The 22,711-nt window shown below is 44.0% G+C and overlaps 1 protein-coding gene across 2 annotated transcripts in view; it reads left to right on the forward strand.

Moving 5' to 3' along the window:
- The window catches only part of THSD4 (thrombospondin type 1 domain containing 4), a 667,872-nt gene that overhangs the window by 622,727 nt on the left and 22,434 nt on the right, over nt 1-22,711 (forward strand). For both annotated transcript variants that reach the window (XM_009429466.5, XM_009429468.5), the window contains 5 exons: nt 982-1,257; nt 8,330-8,459; nt 10,058-10,262; nt 11,640-11,813; nt 21,187-21,360. In XM_009429466.5, the coding sequence (XP_009427741.4) occupies nt 982-1,257; nt 8,330-8,459; nt 10,058-10,262; nt 11,640-11,813; nt 21,187-21,360 (959 nt within the window). The remainder of the gene's footprint in view (nt 1-981; nt 1,258-8,329; nt 8,460-10,057; nt 10,263-11,639; nt 11,814-21,186; nt 21,361-22,711) is intronic.

Genomic DNA, 22,711 nt, shown 5'->3' on the forward strand with positions numbered 1-22,711 from the left:
TTACCCTTAATGAAAGCCTAGGCTTTGCACTCTTGGAAGGGAAAGCTGTTGACTTCTAGCAGCTTTTGTTTTCTGTCCTGCACAAAAACAAAGCAATAACATCTAAGGACTTGGCTACTCTTTCAAACCGGAGGAGGAAGTGGAGGAATAAAGATAGTAAATCACACACAAATTAGTATCTCAAAAAGTGACCTGCCACACCTGTGTGTATGTGTGTGTGTTCTGCTTTTTTCTTTCACCAAACAATATTGTCATTTCTTCATGTCGGAACGTATATTTGCTGCATTCTTTTCAAAACTCACATAGTATTCCATTTTGTACTTGTAGCATAACGTAGTTTAACCAGTACCACTGGTGAACATTTGTGTCTGTTTGCTATTTCAAATAATACCTCAGTAACCATACCTGTATATTCAGATTTATGTAAAAGAAAATATTTGCGGAACAGATGTGATAGAAACTGAATTGCTAGGTCAAAGGGTATGTGCATTTCAAATTTGGATAAATAATGCCAGATTTCCCTCCAAAACCATGGGTCTATTTGCAGGCTCATCCATAGTGACTGGAAGTGTGTTTTCCTGCACCTTCAAAAGGAGTTTAGGGATTTAAGGGTTTCCAAACTTTCCAATCTTTGGTGTTAGGTGGTGGTGTTCTTTTCATGTGTATTTATGGAATTATGAGTAAAGTTGAGGATTTTTTATGGGTTTTGGCTGTTTGTGTTTCTTTTTATGTGAACTGTCTATGACTCACAATTCCTATTCCTACTGCAGTGTTCTTCTTTGTCTTATTGATTTTCAAAAGTGCTTTGCATGTGAGGGAAAGCACTAGTAGGTGTCTGCTTATTTTAAACAGATGTGCTTATGTGCTGTGACTTAGAAACGATCTCATGCTACACAGTCTCTAATGTCGAAGCAATTTCCTCTTTACAACTCAGGGTCTAAACTGATCCTGATTGTGTGTGTGCACGCTCACCTCTCCTAGGGGAACCCTTCAATGGCCAGATGGTGACAGAAGGCAGGAGCCAGGAGGAGGGAGAAGAGAAAGGGAGGAACGAGGAGAAGGAAGACTTGCGTGGGGAGGCCCCTGAGATGTTCACCTCAGAATCGGCACAGACCTTCCCAGTCAGGCATCCAGACAGATTTTCTCCCCGTCGACCGGACAACTTGGTGCCACCAGCACCGCAGCCCCCGCGGCGCAGCCGGGATCACAACTGGAAGCAGCTTGGGACGACAGAATGTTCCACGACCTGTGGGAAAGGTGAGCCTGTGTGGGGGACGGGTGGATCCCTGCAGAACCCTAAGCAAGGAGTGTGTGGGTGGCCCAAGGCAGCGGCCCCCGGCTTTTTTGGCACCAGGGACTGGTTTCGTGGAAGACGATTTTTCCATGGATGGTGGCGGGGTTGGGGGATGGTTTCAGGATGAAACTGCCCTATCGCAGATCATCAGGCATTAGTTAGAGTCTCATAAGGAGCGTGCAACCTAGATCCCTTGCCTGCACAGTTCACAATAGGGTTCACGCTCCTATGAGAATGTAACGCCACCACTGATCTCGCCCACCCACCAGTCACCTCCTGCTGTGCGACCTGGTTCCTAACAGGCCATGGACTGGTGTCGATTGGGGGCCCCTGGCCCAAGGGAAATGGCAAACCCTCACCTCTGTGAGCCTGTCTATGAGATGGCTCATGGGTGTGACAGATTGCATTGGGGCCCTCAACACCACCCTCAGGTTTAATGATTGGCTCAAAGGACTTACGAGACCCAGAAGAGCTGTTACAATTCATCACGGTCAAAGGATAGGGATTCGAGTTAATAAAGGAAAAGGTGCGTTGGCAAAGTCCTAGAGATGCCAGGCGCCAGCTTCCAGGTGTTGCCTCCAGCAGAGTCACACAGGGATGCACTTAATTCTCTCAGAAATGATGTAATTCAGAGGCTGAGAACACATGCCAGGTACTGCCAACCAGAGATGCTCACCCAAGATTTGGTGTCCAGGGTTTTTACTGGGGTCTCTCGTCTAGGTATGCAGCTCCCACATGAGTGACACTAGCTACTCTCCCTTTACCATCCCAGAAGCCAAACCAATACTGCGTGGCCCAAGACCTCAGCATAAAAAAACACTCTTATCAGATGGCATATTCCAAGGGCTTAGAGGTTCTCTCTCAGGAGCTGGTCAAGGGCCTGTCTTTGGCATGTGCAGGGTTTGAGCAACTCAGGCCTGCTGTGCACATATATTCATTAATAAACGGAATACACTCACGTACTTCAAGATCTAAAATTTAATCTCCAAGTCAGGGTTGTGGAAGACTTACACAAATCCCAGTTGAAACTCATTCTCAAATCTCAGGATTTCAGAAAAAAAAAAAAAATACTTTGCAGGCTTGGTGTGTTAGTTAGCTGGCTTTTACACTGACCAACACTCACAGCTCCCATACTATCCCGGTAAAATCCCAACCCTGTATTCATTCATTATTCCAACCTGATCAGCTAGGACCACCAGGGACAAACCTGAAGCCCAACAAAGTCAGCTTTATTGACCCCTCACCACAAGGGAGTCCACACACCAGAGGAAGCATGGGGCGTCTCTCCAAACAAAAGAGAGTTGTAGGATTTGGGAGGATACAGTTTAGGTGAAATTTAAATAAAGTAGGGTTGTGATAGGCTGAAAGCAAAACATGGCAGTGTTACAGGGGTCACATCAGGATGATGAAGTGGACCCAGGGTCCCGTTTCCTTGAAAACTCCAAAGTTAAGATAGATGTGGAATGTGCTGTCCAGAAACCCTTTATCTGACATTCCATACCAGGTTGGAAATCAGTGCTGCTTCTGTTTCAAGCTGACTCATTGCAAAGATACACTTATGAACTGTGTAGTTATAATTTCCTTCATATATATGATAATAGCCTCCTGTTTGTAGTAAAGTCCTATTTTATCCCCTGAAGCAGCTGTTCTTTGAGGGGAGGTTGCTAAAGAAGCAGGAAGGCTGTATCCCCCAGGAATCTCTGCAAACTGGGGAACTGTGTGATGTCCCAGAGCATTGGTTTGGGGTGTTTTTTTTTTTTTGCTTTGCTTCGCTTTGCTTTTTTTTTTTTTTCTTTTCCTTTCTTTTCTTTTTTTTGATACTGGTATCTAAGAGTACAAAGTTTGGAACCTCTCACAAAATTAGCACACTGAAAAATCTCATGACAGCTTCTAAAGTTTTTATCTTTTTCATAAGAGCATTGGCTTAGTGGCTTTTGAGAATAGAATTTAGGTCTTTGGTTCTTCTTGGGGACTGGAGCTTTTCCTGCCTGGAACCTCTGCAATTCCGTAATGATTTGGTAACTGGAGTGTTGATTTATAGAGGTTTTATTGTGCAAATTTTATTATGCTTATACTTAATAAATGTGCAAAGAATCTGGACTGCAGATTCATTGGACCAACTTCTTTTATATACTTTGTGAGGAAAAATTAAATGCACATAAAATATGTCTTGACAGAGTCAGAAAGCTAGAAATATTTTTGCATTAAGGCCAAAACCATTTTGGTGAGACTCTGTGATATTATAGAGGTAAGCAGTATGTAACATAATTGATATAGGAACCCGAGATCAAAATGTATTATTATTGAAATATTCTACCTTTAGGTAATGTGTGATGCCCACCAAAGGAACCAGATATACTCAGAACTAGGTGAAAATAGGGAAAGTCATAAAAAGGATGAAACCTGTCACTGTGTGGTTTTCAACCAAGGGTGCCATGTGGAGAAGATTCTCTTTCACCCTGTCCGGAGCCCATAAGGCCTTGTGTTGTGAGCAGGATGAGATGAGGGCAAACGCATGGGCTGGTTCCCTGTGTCTCCTCCAGACGCTCCCACGGTCTCTCTAATGGAGCAAACTCATAATCAAATGTTCCAGTTTTTGCCCCCACAACCCATCCCCACGCTGTGTGATCCACACTGAGGTACGGAGTTGAAATTTAAAGAAAGCAAGGTTTTGATAGACTGAAAGCAAAACATAACTGTTACTACCTCACTATATGCTAGTATCCCTCCTTTACGACACTCTGGTATCTGGCCAGCAAAGTCCTGCTCGTACTCCAAGCTCTGAGACCGCCTCTTCTGCAAAGCCTTCCTGATTCTGCAAAGAACAGGTAGGCTCTTCATCCTTGGGACCTCACAGCAATTCAGGACACATTTCTGTCCCAGCCCTGCTTGGCTTGGCTGTCTCCATGAATATACACTTTGCAACTTCTGCACCAGGCATCATACCAAGCACACAGTAGGCACTCCTGTGTTTTTTGAATAAGTGACTATATCATCACCACATTTCAAATGCGGAATATATGAGCTACTAGAAAAGACATAAGGGTAGATTTTACATCTTTATTATATCCTAGATATACAAGTCTATTATTGCCTTTTCCCATGTTCTGTCAACATAGCATAAAGAATGTGGATTTACCTGTTAGAAATTGAATAAGCGGCCGGGCATGGTGGCTCACACCTGTAATCGAAGCATTTTGGGAGGCCAAGGCAGGTGTATCACTTGAGGTCAGGAGTTCAAGACCAGCCTGGCCAACGTGGCAAAACCCTGTCCTCACCAAAAATACAAAAGTTAGCTGGGCATGGTGATGCATGCATGTAATCCCAGCTACTCGGGAGGCTGAGGCAGGACAATTGCTTGAACCCAGGAGGCGGAGGTTGTAATGAGCCAAGATCATGCCACTGCACTCCAGCCTGGGCGACAGAGCAAGACTCCGTCTCAAAAAAAACAAAACAAAACAAAAAAACTGAACAATCTCTTTCTCTAGATTTCCATATGATTTTGTTTAATCTTCTGTCCTTTGCATTGCAGAAACACACACACAGAAATTCACAAGAGTGTGAGGTATGGGACTGAGCATGCACAGGACCCATTTTCAATATTTAGCCCATATACACCCATGTGTGCATGTACACACACACAGTCACACACACACACTCGGCATCTGCCACTCAGAATGTCTGAGGCGACATGTCTAGCTCTTCTTTACCCAGTAAATGGCACCAGTTCTCAGGCCCAAGAGATACTGAAGAGGTGCCTTGAAAATAAAGCAAACCTAGGGATGTGTTGTTTCTCATCCCTCCCTTCTCTGGCAATCCTAGTTCCTTTTTCTTTCATGTGACAAGTGGCAGCGGCCCGTGGAGGCCTCTCCTTTGCTCTGTCCCAGGCGGTGATGGCACCAGACATGCAGGGTAGGTGAGGCAATGCGGAGGCACAGATGCGGAGCACATCTAATGGTCGTCAGCAGTCATGGCAAGTGACCAGGAAATCCCAAGCCTCCCGGCATTGTCCAAGTCACTTATGCACAGAATAAGTCCGTTCCCCTTGTGATCCCATTGTGTATTTTCTCACATACCCTCGCCTAAACCCTTCTCCAGTCCTCCCTGGTGGAGCCAACCACACCACACAGTTCTGTGCTTTTCATGGTCAAATTTCCCTTTGTCTAAGTGCTTCCAGCATCATGATATCACCATCTCAGGGAAGGGCCCTGTTGCTGGCATCCAAGAGTGGTCCATACTCACACAGCCATTGATCGGGCCTCTGTCAAACTCTTGGCTTGTTTCATTTGATTCCTAGAGTTCCAAGTCTAAAGTCATTTAATTTTTTATTGCTCTTTATTTTGTCTCTCTTCCATAATGTCCCACTGACCTCTACACTAGCCCCTGAATTCAATGACCTCATTTATTATCTGCTAATTACCTATGTACAGTTCCCCCCTTCAACATGACATATTTCTATTTTGATCAACATGTCCGCATATAAGGCAACCAAACTGATCTCAAATAGTTTTCCTGCTGCCTGAAGCCCAGCCAGTGCCTGACCTCACCACCTTGTTCCTGCTTGCTAGCAAATAGAGGAATAATTGAATTGCAATCTTGAACACTGGGAGGTGGCCAGGTGCTGTCTCCCTTTCTAAAGATATTAAAACTGACCCAAAGAAGGAAACCACTGCGGTCACTAGACTCAAGAGTTGTAGATATGGGTCAGGCGCCGTGGCTTATGCCTGTAATCCCAGTACTTTGGGAGGCCGAGGTGGGCAAATCACCTGAGGTCAGGAGTTTAAGACAAGCCTGGACAACATGGCAAAACCGCGTCTCTACTAAAAATACAAAAATTAGCCGGGCGCAGTGGCAGGCACCTGTAATCCCAGCTACTTGGGAGGCTGAAGCAGGAGAATCACTTGAACCCGGTAGGTGGAGGTTGTGGTGAGCAGAGATCGTGCCACTTCACTCCAGCCTGGGTGACAGAGCTAAACTCCGTCTCAAAAAAATAAAAAAAGATTTGTAGATCTGGCATTTTCCCACCTTCAGAGAGCCAGAGGGCCTCTGAGTTCATTTCCGTGGAGCTGGACCATGGACAATGTCCATAAACGCCGTAAAATGTCAAGGGAAGACAAGCAGTGGCCAGGTGCTGGACAACCCCAGCAGGACCCATCTTCCCAAGACACAGAGCATTCCTATGGGAGCCTGTATCCTTTTGATTAAAAAAATTTGATTTCTCCCTTATTTGAGTGCCAAGTGGTTGAGATAGTTCCTTTTGCTTTCCTATCCACAAACATCTAAGTGGAAAAGCTAAACCCACATGGTCTGAAGGAAAAGGAATAGGCTAAATAAGATCTTTACTTAATCCCTTAATAGCCGAGTCCCACTGCAAGCTGTGAACCATGTATTCACCTTTATAACTGCACAGTGTACTTAACGTTTGTTGAATTTAATTAAAAATCTGTTCTATTTAATGGAAGGAGATCTGTAGCTGGACAAACTTTAATTCCACAAAAGTTTTTGCATCCCATTAACTTTACAGTCAGTACTGCCTTTTACTCAGCCAATAATTGTGCTTAATTGGAACGTTATTTTAAATAATGGTCTCAAGTTATAGCCACACTGTAAATTTTTACTACCAGGGTAATTTAAACAAATGATCGTTTCAGATTCAACACTGTCTTGCAAACTGTCAAGTTTCTTACTACCCTCTGGCTCAGTGTGTCATACAAGATAAGCTTGAAAAACCACTGAAACACTTTCATGACTGATGAAATATTAAGATGTTTATGTTAAAAGATAGCCCCTATGTTGCAGTTAAAATTGTAAGGAGTTGGAGCTTCAGAAAATATGAATGCCTGGCCAATTAGCAACAGAGATAAGACAGAGTTGTAGAATAAAGTATAATGTTCTTCCCGGCAGGAGTTGTATACTGGCCTGGACTGTGGGGAAGACAGTTATTTGTGAAGAAGCATCTTCCTGTGGTTGGTTCAGGTTCAGGGGTTACATTTCTCACGTTATAAACGTCCATTAATAATAGCTCAGTGTTGCCACCAGGTGGCAGCAGAGAAAGGAAGGCAGAATTGAATCAGCTTTTTTTTTTTTTTTTTTTTTTTTTTAATTGACACCTAGACATTCCATTTAACAAATTCTGGCTTTTTATCGAAAATAGATGTATCCTTATTAATCCAATGAAAGTAAAACAAAAAACCTAAAACAGTTATAAACATTCATTCAACACCATTCAAACATTCATTCAACACAGTCATTTATTGAGCCCCTGCTACTCTCCTAGGTACTGGGGCTACAGAGATTAAGAAGTAGCTCTGTCCCTCAGAAGCTCACTGTCTCATGGGAAGTAGACATATGCTCAGATCACTGAAATACCATTGGATGGGTACTTTATTAGAAGAACATGAAAGACGCTTGCCAAAGGGGGAGGCAGCTGCTCTTCCGCCCTTTCTTGAATCTTCTACTTCTGTGCTTCAACCTATCCCTTAAATGTACCTGGTGTAGCAGGCTAGTTTGTCAGGCAGGTACTTTCATTCCAGTTTAATGACCTAGACAGCCTCCTGCCTCCAAAATACACATGCACATATCTACCCAAACCCAATTCTTTCTCTAGAACGAAGCTTGGCCCATTTAGGACACTTTCTCTTTGACGCTTCCAGAGAACTTTAGAAAAGTTACTATTTGTGTTCCTTCTATAATCATTCCCCTGCCTAGGGAATCTCTCTTTTGTTATCTTGAACTATAATGAAGATGCTTTGTATCTGCCTTTGAGCATATTTAGACCATGTCCACAAATAGATTATTGATTCCTTTTAGGGCAGGCTCTTCTTTGCACCCCCACAGTTCCTAGCAAAGACCTGTGAGGTAGGTGTGTGTAAACCCTCAAATGAAGGGGGAGTGTAAGCGTGCATGCGTGTGTGAATTGTCCTCACTGTTTCTGTGCCCTGTCTTCATCAGCACCCGAATCCCTGTGCATCTCCACCCATAGCCCAGCTTTCCAGTGTGTGGGACTGTCCTTCAGACATTCTCCTGTTGTTGCAGGATCGCAGTACCCTATTTTCCGCTGTGTGCACAGAAGCACTCATGAAGAGGCTCCTGAGAGTTACTGTGACTCCAGCATGAAGCCGACCCCCGAGGAGGAGCCCTGCAACATCTTCCCTTGCCCAGCCTTGTAAGATGGCCCCTCCATTTAGGTCGCCTATTACCAGGTCACTTCAGGTCACTTATGCACAGGACCTTACAAACAGATATAAGTCAGTCTAAATCTGATTTAGAAATACAAGACTTGGACCATGCATAAAATGCAGTCTGTTTAGCAGGCACACCTGTCTTTCAGGATGAACTCAGGAGCTGATAGCCTTTAGCAAGTCAACCCACTTCTGGGAAGCCCACCCTTGACAAAGCTGGAGCAATTAGGTTTGAGCCTGGTAAGGAAAACAAAGGAGGAAGCAAAAAATGAGAAGCCAGTGTAGTTAGTGTCATAGGTGAGCTGTTTACAGAGAGAGGATAATGCAAGTCACAAAAACATCAGCCTGGAGAGGCCAAGAAAAGTGTCTCGGGAGAGGTCTTGAACTGTTTTGGTTTTTTGGTTTTGTTTTTGTTTTTATGGCGGAGTCTAGCTCTGTTGCCCAGGCCATAGTGCAGTGGCACGATCTCAGCAACCTCCACCTCCTGGGTTCAAGCAATTATCCTGCATCAGCCTCCCGAGTAGCTGGGACTACAGGTGCACATTACCACGCCTGGCTAATTTTTGTATTTTTTATAGTGACAGGGTTTTGCCATGTTGGCCAGGCTGGTCTTGAACTCCTGAGCACTAATGGTCTGCCCACCTCAGCCTCCCAAAGTGCTGGGATTACGGGCGTGAGCCACCGCGCCTGGCCTTGAACTGGTTATTGAATGATAAATGGGACACTTGAAGAAGAACAAGGGGAAAGGGCCCTAAAAGGGTCAAAACCTAATTTGCAGAGTAATAAAAATATAATTCTCATCCAAGTATATGGTGAGCATGGGCTGATGTCTCATTTAACTAATAACAGAGCAGATGACAGAGGAGGGTTTGCGAAACTGATATGGGAATTGTTAATGAAAAATAAAGAATGCTAGAATAAGATTTCTAAGTTAGTAGCAAAAATGAGTTAATGATCTACAGTGTAATAAAACTAACCTTTGGAGGGTTTTTTTAATTAGATAAAAATCATTTGTACCTTTTCAGTTTTCTATAACTTTTTATAGAATCTGGGCCCTAATCACTGGTAAATAGCATGTCAAGGGTCAGGCAAATTTATCTGCCTTTACAGAGTCAGATGACCCTTAGGCAGACTTTTTCTTTTTCTTTTCTTTTTTTGAGACAGGATCTTACTCCATTGCCCAGGCTGGAGTGCAGTGGCACAGTCATGGCTCACTGCAGCCTCAATCTCCCAGGTTCAAGCCATCCCCTGACCTCAGCCTCCCGAGTAGCTGGGACTACAGGCACACACCACCACACCCAGCTAACTTTGGTATTTTTTGTAGAGACGAGGTTTTGCCATGTTGCCCAGGCTGGTCTCGAACTCCTGGGCTCAAGCGATCCTCCCACCTCAGCTTCCCAAAGTGCTGGGATTACAGGCGTGCGCCACTGTGTCCAGCCTAGGCTGACTTTTAAGCAATGCTCTAGTAAGAAACTCCACCCATAGTGATTCTGATGATTCTGTGTACGCTGCTGCGGGCTCACGCTCACTTCTTGTTGACTGAAGGTTGTCTCTCACTCTCGCTCTCTCATTCCTGAACCAGCTGGGACATTGGGGAGTGGTCTGAGTGCAGCAAGACCTGTGGCCTGGGCATGCAGCACCGCCAGGTTCTGTGCCGCCAGGTGTATGCCAACCGCAGCCTGACGGTGCAGCCCTACCGCTGCCAGCACCTGGAGAAACCTGAGACCACCAGCACCTGCCAACTCAAGATCTGCAGCGAGTGGCAGATCCGGACCGACTGGACCTCGGTACGCAGGCAGGGCAGCCCGCTCTGCAGCTCCCTCTCCAGCTCCCACCACACTTTCCAGCCTCCCCCACCAAGACCTGAGATGGGTAACCCTGAGTTCCACAGGAGGCAACCCGTCCCGTGGGGGTCTGGACGGCTGTTTTTGCAAACCACAGGATGTACCAATAATTCAATAGAGTTCAGGGTAGTGTGTGCCACCCACAGCCAACTTTATGAGTGAGCCCAGGGGGAGCCCTGTGATACTGGCCTCATCTGTTTTGTGAGTCATGGTGAAGTGAAGGTTGGCAACTGCTGGTAGAGCCAACTCCTTCCAATTTTCCCTACCCATTTTATAGCTGAAAAGACTGAGGCCTGGAAGAATAGAGTAGTGTCAGTCAAAATTAAGGCTGTTAAGGCAGAAATAATTTGATAAAAATTTATTGGAAGCCAATGTAAGGATCAGCCCAAGAAGACACACGAACAACGTTGGACGTGTTCCAAAGTCTGTTACAAGTTGAAAGGCTTTTAGAAGAAAGTTTAGGAGAGGAGAGGGGGACCCCTCGAATCGGAGTTGTCTTTTTCATTGGAGGGTACAGCACAGAGGTTGCAATCACTGGCTATAGATGACGACATACAGGCTAAAATGTTTTAAGTGCAAGACAGTCAGTACAACTTCATGAGTCAGAAATAAATCAGCAAAACTTTATGACTCAGAAACAAACCAAACAAACCAGTGTCCTCTTCAATGTCCACAGGTTACATATTAATCAGTATGTCAATAGTTTGAAGAATTCACAATAAGATTTGAGGAACTGACAATAATATTCTTTACTCTAAACAGGATGTAAGCCATGAATCCTAGGACCTGCTTCCCAGGCAACTTAGAACATAGTTTATTCTTCAAGGGCAGAGGTGCATGACTTAACCCCTTGCCTGCCATGGCGTTGGGTCCTGTTTATAATTTGGTATCTTATTGCCACAGAGAGTCCATTCTGTCAGTCTTATGATTTCTCTCTTAACATCAGTGCTGGTCAGTTGTGTCTAGACTGCAAAACGGAGATGGTATGACAGGGTGTGTCCAACCTTCCATCCTGTCATGGCCAGGAAATCCATTTTTAAGGTTTCTCTGGGGGTCTCCTTGGCCAAGAGGAGGCCCATTCAGTCAGCTGGGAGGCTTAGGATTTTATTTTTAGTTTACAGTAGGCGAGGCATCTAAGAAGGTCTTGTAGAAAAGGGTTGTGGAGTTTTCTAGGGCTGAGATCCCTGCCCCAGCTGGTGACATGCATGACAGAGCCTCAGTCTCATGGGGCTGATCACAAAGGCTGCGGGCTCCATACTGGCAATTCTCTCCCAGAGCTGAAGCTGCTGGTTCCCCTGACGTCAGTGTGCTGTGTTTCAGTGCTCGGTGCCCTGCGGCGTGGGACAGAGGACCCGTGATGTGAAGTGTGTGAGCAACATTGGGGATGTGGTTGACGATGAGGAATGCAACATGAAGCTCCGGCCGAATGACATTGAGAACTGCGACATGGGACCCTGTGCCAAGAGCTGGTTCCTCACCGAGTGGAGCGAAAGGGTGAGTGTGATGGCGGGCAGAGCGCCGGGGACCGAGGTCTGCCAGGTGCCTCCAAAACCACACAAAGATGAATCACTAGCTCAGAATCCCAAGACTGATTTCTGGCTCTGGGGGGAAAAAAAGGCCCAGAGAGGAATTATTGTAGGCTTTCTATCCTTATGTGAGGACTGAGGGTCTCCAAAGGTGAGGAGTGTGTATGAAAAACTTGATTGAATTCTCCTTAGCACTCCATGTGGTCACTCCATAATACTAGGTGAAGTGAATCATTACATCCCATCGTTCATATGTCTTGTAAGTGCCTGGTGTCTCATAGACACTCAGCAATGGCAGGCCCCTCTACTGCTTTCTGCCAACTCAAAACATCCCACACCCCGTTCCCTCCCCAGCAGCCTGGCCTCCCATGGGAAGTCTCAGGTGTCAAAGAATAACTCAAAGGCATATATAGTCAACCATTAGCCCACCAGTTACCTGGATATAAGGGAAAACAGTCATAGATTAAATTCATCCATCAAAGGCAAAAGGAGGATTTATATGAAAAGGGGTTTCTGCAGATGGAGTGATGTTGGTTACACAACAGCATGAATGCACCTAATGCCCTGGAGGTGTGGGCTTAAAAGTGGTTACGATGGTCAATTTCATGCTATGTGTATTCTACCACAATCAAAAATGAAGTTTGAGAAAAGACACTAAACAAATTGTAGAACATACCTTGGGACAGGGAGAAGAAAGGAGGAAGGAGATAAGGAATTGGGCTTCCTTTCCTGGTGGAATCGGCGGATTGGCGGGCATGGGATGGCCGATCAGAGGGTTTGCCCAGGGCAGCTGCACAGCTGTGAGAGGCACCAAGTCCAGGTTCTGGATTCTCCAGGAGATCTAGGGAGTTTACCTGGGATGAGGACGTGATTGGCTATCTCTGACCTTGGTTAGCGGCCTACCTCTCGGATACACTAGTTCTGCCCCACTTCCCTTGCTAGAATCCCGTGCGTACACGTTACCTGTGAACCGCATTAAAGTGTAGGTCTGAGGCAGCAGGTGTGGGGAGGAGCCAGGGGTCTACATTTATTTTCTTTCTTTTTTTTTATATTTTTTAATTTTTATTTATTTATTTATTTATTTATTTATTTTGAGACCGGGTCTCATTCTATTGCCCGAGCTGGAGTGCAGTGGTGCAATCTCAGCTCACTGCAGCCTCGACCTGCTGGGATCAAGCAATCCTCCTGCCTCAGCACCCCCTGCCCCCCTCCCCGCCAACGTAGGTGGGACTGTAGGTGCACGCCACCACCCTGGCTAATTTTTTGTATTTGTTTGTGGTTTCACCATGTTGCCCAAGCTGGTCTCAAACTCCTGGGCTCAAGTGATCTGCCACCTTGGCCTCCCGAAGCCCTGGAATTGTAGGCATGAGCCACTGTGCCTGGCCACAGCCTACATTTCTAATAGGTTCCCAGGGTCTCTGAGGCCACTGGTCCAAGGACCACACTCTGAATAACAAGGCCATAAAAAAGACAGAGGAGCCCAGCCATGTTCTTGGATCTTAGGAGACATGATGCAGCTCATGAGCCCCCACCCGTCCCCACTCCCAGCATCATGAGAACAACAACCATAGTATCTCAGACTCAAAGAAGGACCCTTTCACGCAGTTTGGGGATATCAGCAGACATGCCCCATACGGCCACATTGGCTGACTCCAACTGGTCAGTGTCCATTCTGACTGGTCAATGGCCACCATGCACCTGTTATTGAGTATTTTGAATATCACCCCTAGAGGTGTTCACATAGGTTTTCTCTCCCTCTGCGGTGTAAGATGCCCCTTCATTTTGTCCCTCTATCACCATAACAATCCACTTCCACAGGGAGTGTTACCCAGAAAGAGAGGAAGGACAAACCTGCAAATGCAGCCTTCAGTCCACCTCCAGAGATGGTCCTGGAGATTCTTACCTAGCGGCTCATCTTCTTGTGTGTTCCCCACACCTCATGGCATATGGCCCCTGCCCCTTAGGCCCACGATGGCCCCAGATGGACAGCCCTTGGTGCAAATACTGAGCTTCCAAGATGAGCATCTGACTGTGCCCCCAGTCCCAGGAGCAGACACTAATTTGGCCATCTGGGAGGCTCTAACCAAAGAGAAACAGATGGAGAGTAAGTGCTGATCTGGCCACTGACTCAAGCTTCTGCCCTAAAGCTGAGTCCAGGAGAGCTCATCCTAGTTCTTCTGTGTATCCCTATTTTCCAAGCCTCCCATCCCAAACATTAGCGCATGGTACTGCGGAAACAGTGGGGGAAGGTGTTTGTGAGCTCAGCCTCCTGGCCAGCGTGAGGAATCCTCTGCAGTGCCCCTGACATAGGTCACAGCTCTTGCCCAAACCCTTTATCAGAAATTCACCCTGTGTCCAGACAATTACATCTATTTCTTGTACAGCTCAAGGTGTCAAGAGGTCTCCTTTTACAATGAACCAAAGTGTTTCTTACTAAGTCCCACTGTCCTTTAGAAAAGGACAGCCCTACAGCCATTGGGGAACCCCTTCCACTTTCTTCAGGCTAAAAATATCTAGTTTCCTCAACTAATCCTTTTGTGCTTTAGTTTCTGAACTCATTCGTGTTCTCAGTAAACTTGATGGATTTCCTGTATCAGCAAATGGATGAAAAGAATGATGCTGGGCTTTCATTTTTATATTGGAATGATTCTTTTTCTTAAAAATGTTGACTTTTTTCTGGTTAAAAAGTAACACAGTATTGTTTTAAGAATATGAGAAATTTGGAAAAGTATGCTCCAAACCTCCTCACTAAAAGAAAATTTGAGATTAAGCTATACTTCAAGCTTTTTTTTTCTCATACATACTTTACCTACATAGCTTTTTTTCCTCATACATATTTTAAAGATATAAATGTATCTTTATATCATAATGTATGTATAATTTGGTCACCTCTTTTCACTTAATTATTATAAGCATAAAATCTTTAAAACATGATTTTTATTATAATAAGCTATAGAACTGCATAACTGAAACAATCTCCTATTTCTAAATGTTTGGGATTTTCTAGTTTTTATTTTTATTTTTGAGACCAGGTCTTGCTCTGTTGCCCAGGCTGGAGTGCAGTGGCACAATCATGGCTCACTGAAGCCTTGACCTCCTGGGCTCTAGTGATCCTCCCTCCTCAGCCTCCTGAGTAGCTAGGATTACAGTTATAAGCCTCCATACACGGGTGATGTTTTACTGTTTAAAACAGAATATTTTAAAAGACTTCAGTAAGTGTTCTTGTGCATAAATCTTTATATGCACCTTTTCTTATCTCTGTAAAATAGTGGGGGCGTGGAATCATGTTAAATTATGGGAAAATATTATGAATGCTTTTCGAACTCTTAATACATTTTAGCTAATTGTTCTCCAGAAAGATTATTTCGGTGTAATCTTCCAAGCAGCAACTGAGAGCGCTTTTACAGTCATTTTGTTGCCATGATTCTTTAGTTTGTAAATTCCATGTCTCTACATTTGCCACTCTCTGAAAAGGCAGGGGGCTCAGAGCACAATACGTACAGAGAAAAAACAACTCTGGGGAAAATAGCTGCAGTGGTTCATTCCTCTGTGTGTCTCCCATGTTTATTTAGAACAGTAAAAAGCTACATGTAAATTTTCCAAAGATTTCCACGCTACCTATTTCCTCTCCAATAATGACTTGCAGATTTTCCCTTAAAGTAATTTTGCTTTGCGTTTCAACATAAGTTCTTGCCGAATCTAGCTTGGCTTAAAATTATAAATAGAGCAAAGAATGAGCACTTTATTCTATTCAGGGAACTCTTTCGTTCGTTTTGGAAAAGATGTTCTAAATCATGCAAGTTGGGTGCTATGATGTAAGTAAATAATTTTTGCCTTATCTACCCTCAGAATGGATCATGAATTCTAAATGTTCATGCTTATTTTAGAGTAGGTGAGTGGGAAGGGAGTACTATTGGGTTTAAGAAACGCACATTGGCTTTGGTATCATCTCCATGACCATCACTTATTTCGTTATTTGACCCTGAGCCAGCTACTGATTCACCGAGCTTCAGTTTTTTCAACTGTAACATTGCTGAGTAACCGCTGCAGTAATATATTTGAAGCTATGACCTAGATGAGGTTGGCACAGTGGGAAGGGTTTCCTGTGGGCTGCTTCATTCTTCTTCAGCTGCGTGTTACCAGGGGCCTTTGGGCCACCAGTTGGTCTTAGAAAAGGTTCAGCCCCTGGAATGACCAGCGGATGGCAGTCTTCCACTTTTGAATAGTTGCTTTGTGTAGAAAATGGCCTCGTTAAGCTTTAGTCTGAACTATGAAATTTTTTATTACTGGGAATAAACATGTGTTGAGCACCTGTTACATGCCAGTCATGAACGAGACACAGCCTCCGACTCAATAAGCTCAAGAGGGAGAGACCAAAGAAAATTAAAGTTCGCAAACACTTAAGAGTACAGAGTGTGTCTTATTGCCCAATTTAAAATTAATTAATCTTTACCTAAGTGAATTGAGGTTGTAACCCCAATCTGAATCTTCTCTTAAACTTCTAGGGACACAAAGTTTCTTCTGGCTTAATGACTCACCTTAAAAACATCTTTTCAGCTGCTTGTAATTGAGAGTGGGCCTTATTAGAAGTAAGCATCATTGACTTTTCAGTTCTTCAAATCAATGATAGGTTTAAGCCCATGTGCAATTTTTAATCACAACAGGAAAAAAACACTTTTAGAAAGTCCACCAGCCTTAGTTTGGTAACACCTAATTTCTAAGAAAGTTTTCCAGGAAAAAAATACTGAATCATTTAAATTATAAGAAATGATGCATAAAGCTGAAGTTCAAGAATAGTCATTACAGCCTTATAGTCCCTTAGGGGCCAGTTGGGCCAAGTTTAGGATTTAACTGTTGCTGGAATGAGAAGGCAGTCCTCACCAGAGGGTTGCTTAGGAATTCCATGTGTTTCTGTGTTTTATCAGCCCAGAAGTTCAATTACGAGTCATGTCCTCTTCTGACTAGCAAAGCAGATTTGGTCCTTTTAGGAACATCCTTTAAGGACAGTGGGTGGGTGTGGTTTGGAGCCTCACCTGGAAGGTTAGTCCCCGCTCCCTGGTAGGGACTTCTTCCCCTTGCTTCTGCTGACAGGCTTCCTAGACCAGGTCGTGTGTGGGTTGCTCCTTTCATGTTTGCATTTGTTGGGCTTTTCACTGAAGGTGTTGTAATAAAATGAAACTCCTCTACAGGCTTCATCCATGTGATGTCCTCCCATTGGGCACTGGCATGGTCCTTCACATTCTTCTTTTAAATTAGGTATATGGGGATGTGGAGACACTTTCCCAAATGTATGTGCATTACTTGGTTTTGAAAGCAGAAAATTAAGTTAGCTAGTCAGATGGAAATTACCTGGAAAGAAGTAGCCTAAGGGTTGGAAACATGAAGATAACTGAAATTCTGTTTACCTTTTATTCTTTTTTTTTTTTTTTTTCTGAGATGGAGTCTCACTCTGTCACCCAGGCTGGAGTACAGTGGCATGATTTCGGCTTACTGCATCACTGCAACCTCCACCTCCAGGGTTCAAGCGATTCTTCTGTTTCAGCCTCCCAAGTAGCTGGAATTACAGGTGCACACCATCATGCCCAGTTAATTTTTGTATTTTTAGTAGAGATGGGGTTTCACTATGTTGGCCAGGCTGGTCTCAAACTCCTGACCTCAGGTGATCCACCTGCCTCAGCCTCCAAAAGTGCTGGGATTACAGGTATGAGCCACCACACCTGGCCTACATTGTATTCTTTACGAGAGTATTTAAATGTCTTCAGTTTTAAAATTAGGAAGAAAACCAGATCATACATGGCTGAAACAAACAAACAAATCCTTTAGCCTAGAATATTCCAATTATCGTAACAAATTTTAAGCTAAAGGACTGAGTCATTGTCCCAGATTTCTAATAGCAATCTAGCAAAATAGCAAAGGACATGAAATATGCAAATAGCAAAATAGCAAAGGACATGAAAAATGTCTGCAAACCTGTAGGGGAGGAAAAATGTTTCCTCTGCATTCTTAGGTTCTCTGGCTGCAGTCTGTGAATTAAGCTGACAAAAGATTAACAGATAAAAAGCATACCAATTTTGTTTGATGTTAATATTTTTATAGTGGCATGGGGGGCTTCATAGGAAAGAAGTGACAACCCCAGAGAAGCAGTTAGACTTGAGGGATTATATACCATTTTAACAAAGGGTGATAAACTATGGAGAAGTGATTAGACAAAGGAAAGGGGCTGGGGCTTCTAGGAACAGTAAATTGTGAGAAATTGACTAAGAAAAATATGGGGGAAGTTGACAGAAGATAAGGGTCCTTTTATTAAAGTTTATTTGTGCAGACTTGTCTTGGAGTCAACTCCCCATCTCCAGTGATAAGAATCTTCTCTTCTTCCTAGCACTGGGAGGGCACCCTTCTCATGGGAAATTTATGCCCTGGTTTTAGGCAGAAATGGGGAAGGCAGAGAGCTCTTCCTGCATCTGCTATTTCTCAATAGCCTTCAGCTCAAAATAATCAACATGCCAAAGCAACATATTTTGGGGTGGCATGTTCTGATCCCCTTCAAGCCCTTTGCTCCAGAGGGAGTTTCTTCCCTAACGGGTCAAGCCCAGCTTAGCAGTGGAAAGGTAAATGTTTGATCGCTCATGCTGGCATGTGATTTTACAAGACTAGATGTCAGCATACAAAAATGAAAGTGGAAATTTTGATAAGGAAATGAGGTTGTAAGGATTGTTTTTCCCTTTTCTCAATTTTTATTTAAATTCTATTGCTTTATTTTCTAAAATAATACGGGTAGAACTCAAACATTGACTCTATTTTTAAGAAAAGACCCAGAAACCCTTAGAAAGGGCTTTGGTCATGTGCTAAAGGGCCACGTCTAGGATTAGAAAGTGCTAATAGATAAGAGAAATGAACAAGGCAGGGCCCAAGTCTATATGCAACTGATATTCATGGATTTACTCATGAATAAGACACTGACCTGAGAAAGAATTAGAGATGATTTGTTAGTTCCTGCTCTCACCAAGCCTGCTTCAGCAAAGACAAAAAAAAAAAAAAAAAAAAAAAAAAAAAGACAGGACACAAATAACCATAATACAAAGGCAGGAAGCAGCACATAGAGTGCCATGAGAATTCCAAGGCTTGAAAGAACATCTTAAATTGGACACTCAAGGTAGTCTTCACGGAGGAGATGGTATTTGAGCTGAGCCTTAAAGGCTTCTGATCTGTCCAGTGAAGGGAAAGAGCATTCTGGGTGGAGGGAATGGCAGGGGCAAGGGCTCTGTGAGCCTTTTATGTGATCAGGGAATAGCAGCCACTCTGAGTCTGTCCAGAAGGAGGTATGTGGGATAGGGTAATGGGAAATTAGTCTAGAAGAATTGGGTCAATTGGGGCCATATTATAGAAAACCCTTAATGCTAGAAGTCCATATGTGACTTCTGTTAGGAATGGGATAACTTCAGAGGGAATTTTTAGCATGGAGTTCTCAACACCTGGCAGCCCAGTGCATTGGAAAAGCTGGTGAGGTTGAGCAAGAAGCTACAGCCACAGTCCAGGGTAAGAAAGTAAACTGTGCTGGGAACCATGGGTGGAAAGGGACAAGACAGGTTAGAGAAATGTGGCAGAACTAGAGTCTGTGAGACCTAATGATTGTCTAGATGTTGGAAGCAAGAGGGTAGGAGAATAGTCAACTTTTAAATCCAGGTAGAAACTTGAAAGCAAATCAGAAAAATAAAAGGAGGAATGGTAACAGTGGTGAAGGTGTACATGCTGGATTCAAGGTATCTGTAGGACACCCAGATAAGGATGCCCAAAAAATGTTTGAAAAGATAAAGTTTAGGCGTGGTGGCACACACCTGTAATCCCAGCACTTTGGGAGGCCGAGGCAGGCGGATCTGTTGCGCTCAGGAGTTTGAGACCAGCCTGGGCAACATGGCAAAATCCCATCTCTACAAAAAAATACAAAAATTAGCTGGACATGGTCGTGAGCACCTGGAGCTACTCAGGAGGCTGAGGTGGGAGGATCGCTTGACCCCAAGAGGTTGAAGCTGCAGTGAGCTGAGATCACGCCACCTGGGTGATGCAATCCTATCTGGGTGACAAAGCGAGACCCTATCTCGAAAAAAAGAAAAGATAAGATGAGAACCAAAATAAGGGCACATTCCAACGTATGGCAAGACAGATGGAAAATGCTCTATGAGCTTTGGGCTATGACTCAGGAATGTTTTCACTGTATCCTAGGAGAGGACAGTGTGATTGTAGTAGAAAAATCACTAATAGATATTTGGCTTTAAGTGAAGATTTTATCCCTATGAGGCTTAGTTTCTCTATCTTGGAGTGGGAATGTAGGGGTTGAAGCCCCTTATACCATTTATTGGGCACCTCCCATCTGCAAAGCACATTATACAGTCTCCATAGCCCTGCCAGAAATGTGTTTCTATGCCAGTTGTCTAGATGAGCATGCCAAAGGTAGGAGGGGCTGGGTCACTTGCTCCAGGCCACACAGCTAGTGAGGATATCAACACTGATGTACCTGGTTCCAAAGCCAAGCTCTCTCTCTATACCAAGCTGTCTCCCAATCCTCTCATAGCTGTGGCCTTCAGGGACTGCAACAATTTGCCTTAATATCAGGCAGCAACATTGAGGTGACAGACTTAAGTCCCCCTCTTTTTCCAACCCAGACTTGGCTACTAGCAGGTAGAAATATGCCCAGGTTTTCATGCACCCATTCTTCTTCAGCTGAATATATTTTTTATTTTTATTTTTATTTTTAGAGACAGGGTCTTCTCACTCTGTTGCCTAGGCTGGAGTGCAGTCGTGCAGTCATAGCTCAATGTAGCCTCAACCTCCTGGGCTCAAGCGATCCTCCTGCCTCAGCCTCCCGAGTAGTTGGGATTACAGGTGCACACCACTGCTCCTGGCCAGTTTTTTAAATTTTTGTAGAGACAGTCTTGCTATGCTACCTAGGCTGGTCTCAAATTCCTGGGCTCAAGCAATCCTCCCACTTCAGCCTCCCAAAGCTCTGGTACCACAGGCGTGAGCCACAATACGCGGCCAAGCTGAATATATTTTTGAAAGCAAAAGCTGGGAAGGATAGTCTAACAAGTATAAGTGTATTAATTGCAGTGGCAAGATTGGATATTTGGAATTTGGAATGAAGCCCAACCCAGAAAATCTAAGACAGGGAATTGCCATACTGATATCTCATAATGGAGTAGGCTATGCACGAGAAGCTGCCAGATATTTGTAGGGGAAACAGATGGCAGGAAAATGAAGCATTCCATCCTCCTTTCCATCATTTGAAAGTGGCTTCAGCAGCTGCCAGGGCCTCCTGACTAATGTGCCCTTCCCCTGTCTCACAGTGCTCAGCGGAGTGTGGGGCCGGAGTGCGGACACGCTCGGTGGTGTGCATGACCAACCATGTCAGCAGCCTGCCCCTGGAGGGCTGTGGGAACAACCGGCCGGCAGAGGCCACCCCATGTGACAACGGACCCTGCACGGGCAAGGTGGAGTGGTTTGCCGGGAGCTGGAGTCAGGTGAGTGGCCAGAACTGGGTACGTCTGCCTGTGTCAGGCAAAAGGCAGCATACCAGAGGGGTTAGGAACCAGGACTTTGTGTCAGGTGTCCCAACTTTGAATCCCAGCAGTGCCACTGTCTATCTGTGACCCTGGAGAAGCTATTTATATTTCTGGAGCCTCAGTCAGTCAACAGTATTCATTGAGCACCTACGGTGTGCTCATCTAAGTACTTGGGCTACATCAGTGAGCAACACAAATATCTCTGCCCTCAGGGAGCTTATGGCCTAGCATGCTTTCCTCATCTATACAATGCTGGCAGTGATGGTACCTTATGAGGTTATTTTTAGAAGAAATGAAATTGTGTACATAAAGTATGTAGGACAGTGCCTAACACAAAATAAATGGTGGCTGCTGCTATTATTCCTGTTAATAAAGCCAGTTTTTCTGTATTTGACAGTATCAGAAGCAGACATTTTAAAAGTTGGAATTGTTCATTATGAAGAATAAATAATACTGAATACTTTAATAATTGATGAATTACATTTTCCCTCACTCTTCCAAAATTGAACGTGAACCCCACTAAGAAAACATGGAAATGACTGCCTTGTTTTGATTACCATCAGTATTGGAGTTCTTGAGCCACTTAGCATTTGGCTCCCAGGGCTGGCTGGTTCTCCAAGGACTGTTTGGCTTATGATCACGATTTACACAGTATCAAGACCTCTGGCTCCATATAGAATTTTATTTCTTTTAAGTAGCATTAAAAACTGACCTTGGAAAAAAATGCACTGCCTTATCCTTGTAAATTGATACAAGCCCTTTGGAAAGCAATTTGGCAATAAAAGTCAAGAACCATAAAAATGTTCCTTTGCCTTAACCCAGTCACCCCACTCCTGGGGATTCATTTTAAGGAAATAATTAACAAAAGAAAAAAAGCCTTTTTCAACAGAGATGTTCATGACAGCAGGATGGTTACAGATATTATGGCATATCATAACTCAGTAAAATATAAGGTGACAATGATAGCGATCGTTAGGAAGATGTGAAAGTGCATGTGGTATAATGGAAAGTGAGAAATAGAATGTGAAAATATTCAAACCCTATCATCTCTGCCACTTCAATGTAGAGTTTTTATGCAAAAAGCATAGGGAAATGTTTTTCTATTCAAATTCCCTTTAATGTTTTTTAAAATATAGAGAATTCAGAAAGAATTCAAGTACTTCCCGTGCTACTCTGGTGAATATCAAAGTTAGACACATTTGCTAACTGATCCCAGCTTGACTTCTCATTAGTTTTCTGGCTCTAGGTGAGTGATTTAACCTCTCTGAGCCTGTTTCCTCATCTGAATATGAAGGTAATCATATCAACC

The sequence above is a fragment of the Pan troglodytes genome, chromosome 16 (assembly GCF_028858775.2).
Source record: "Pan troglodytes isolate AG18354 chromosome 16, NHGRI_mPanTro3-v2.0_pri, whole genome shotgun sequence".
Lineage (NCBI taxonomy): Eukaryota > Metazoa > Chordata > Mammalia > Primates > Hominidae > Pan > Pan troglodytes.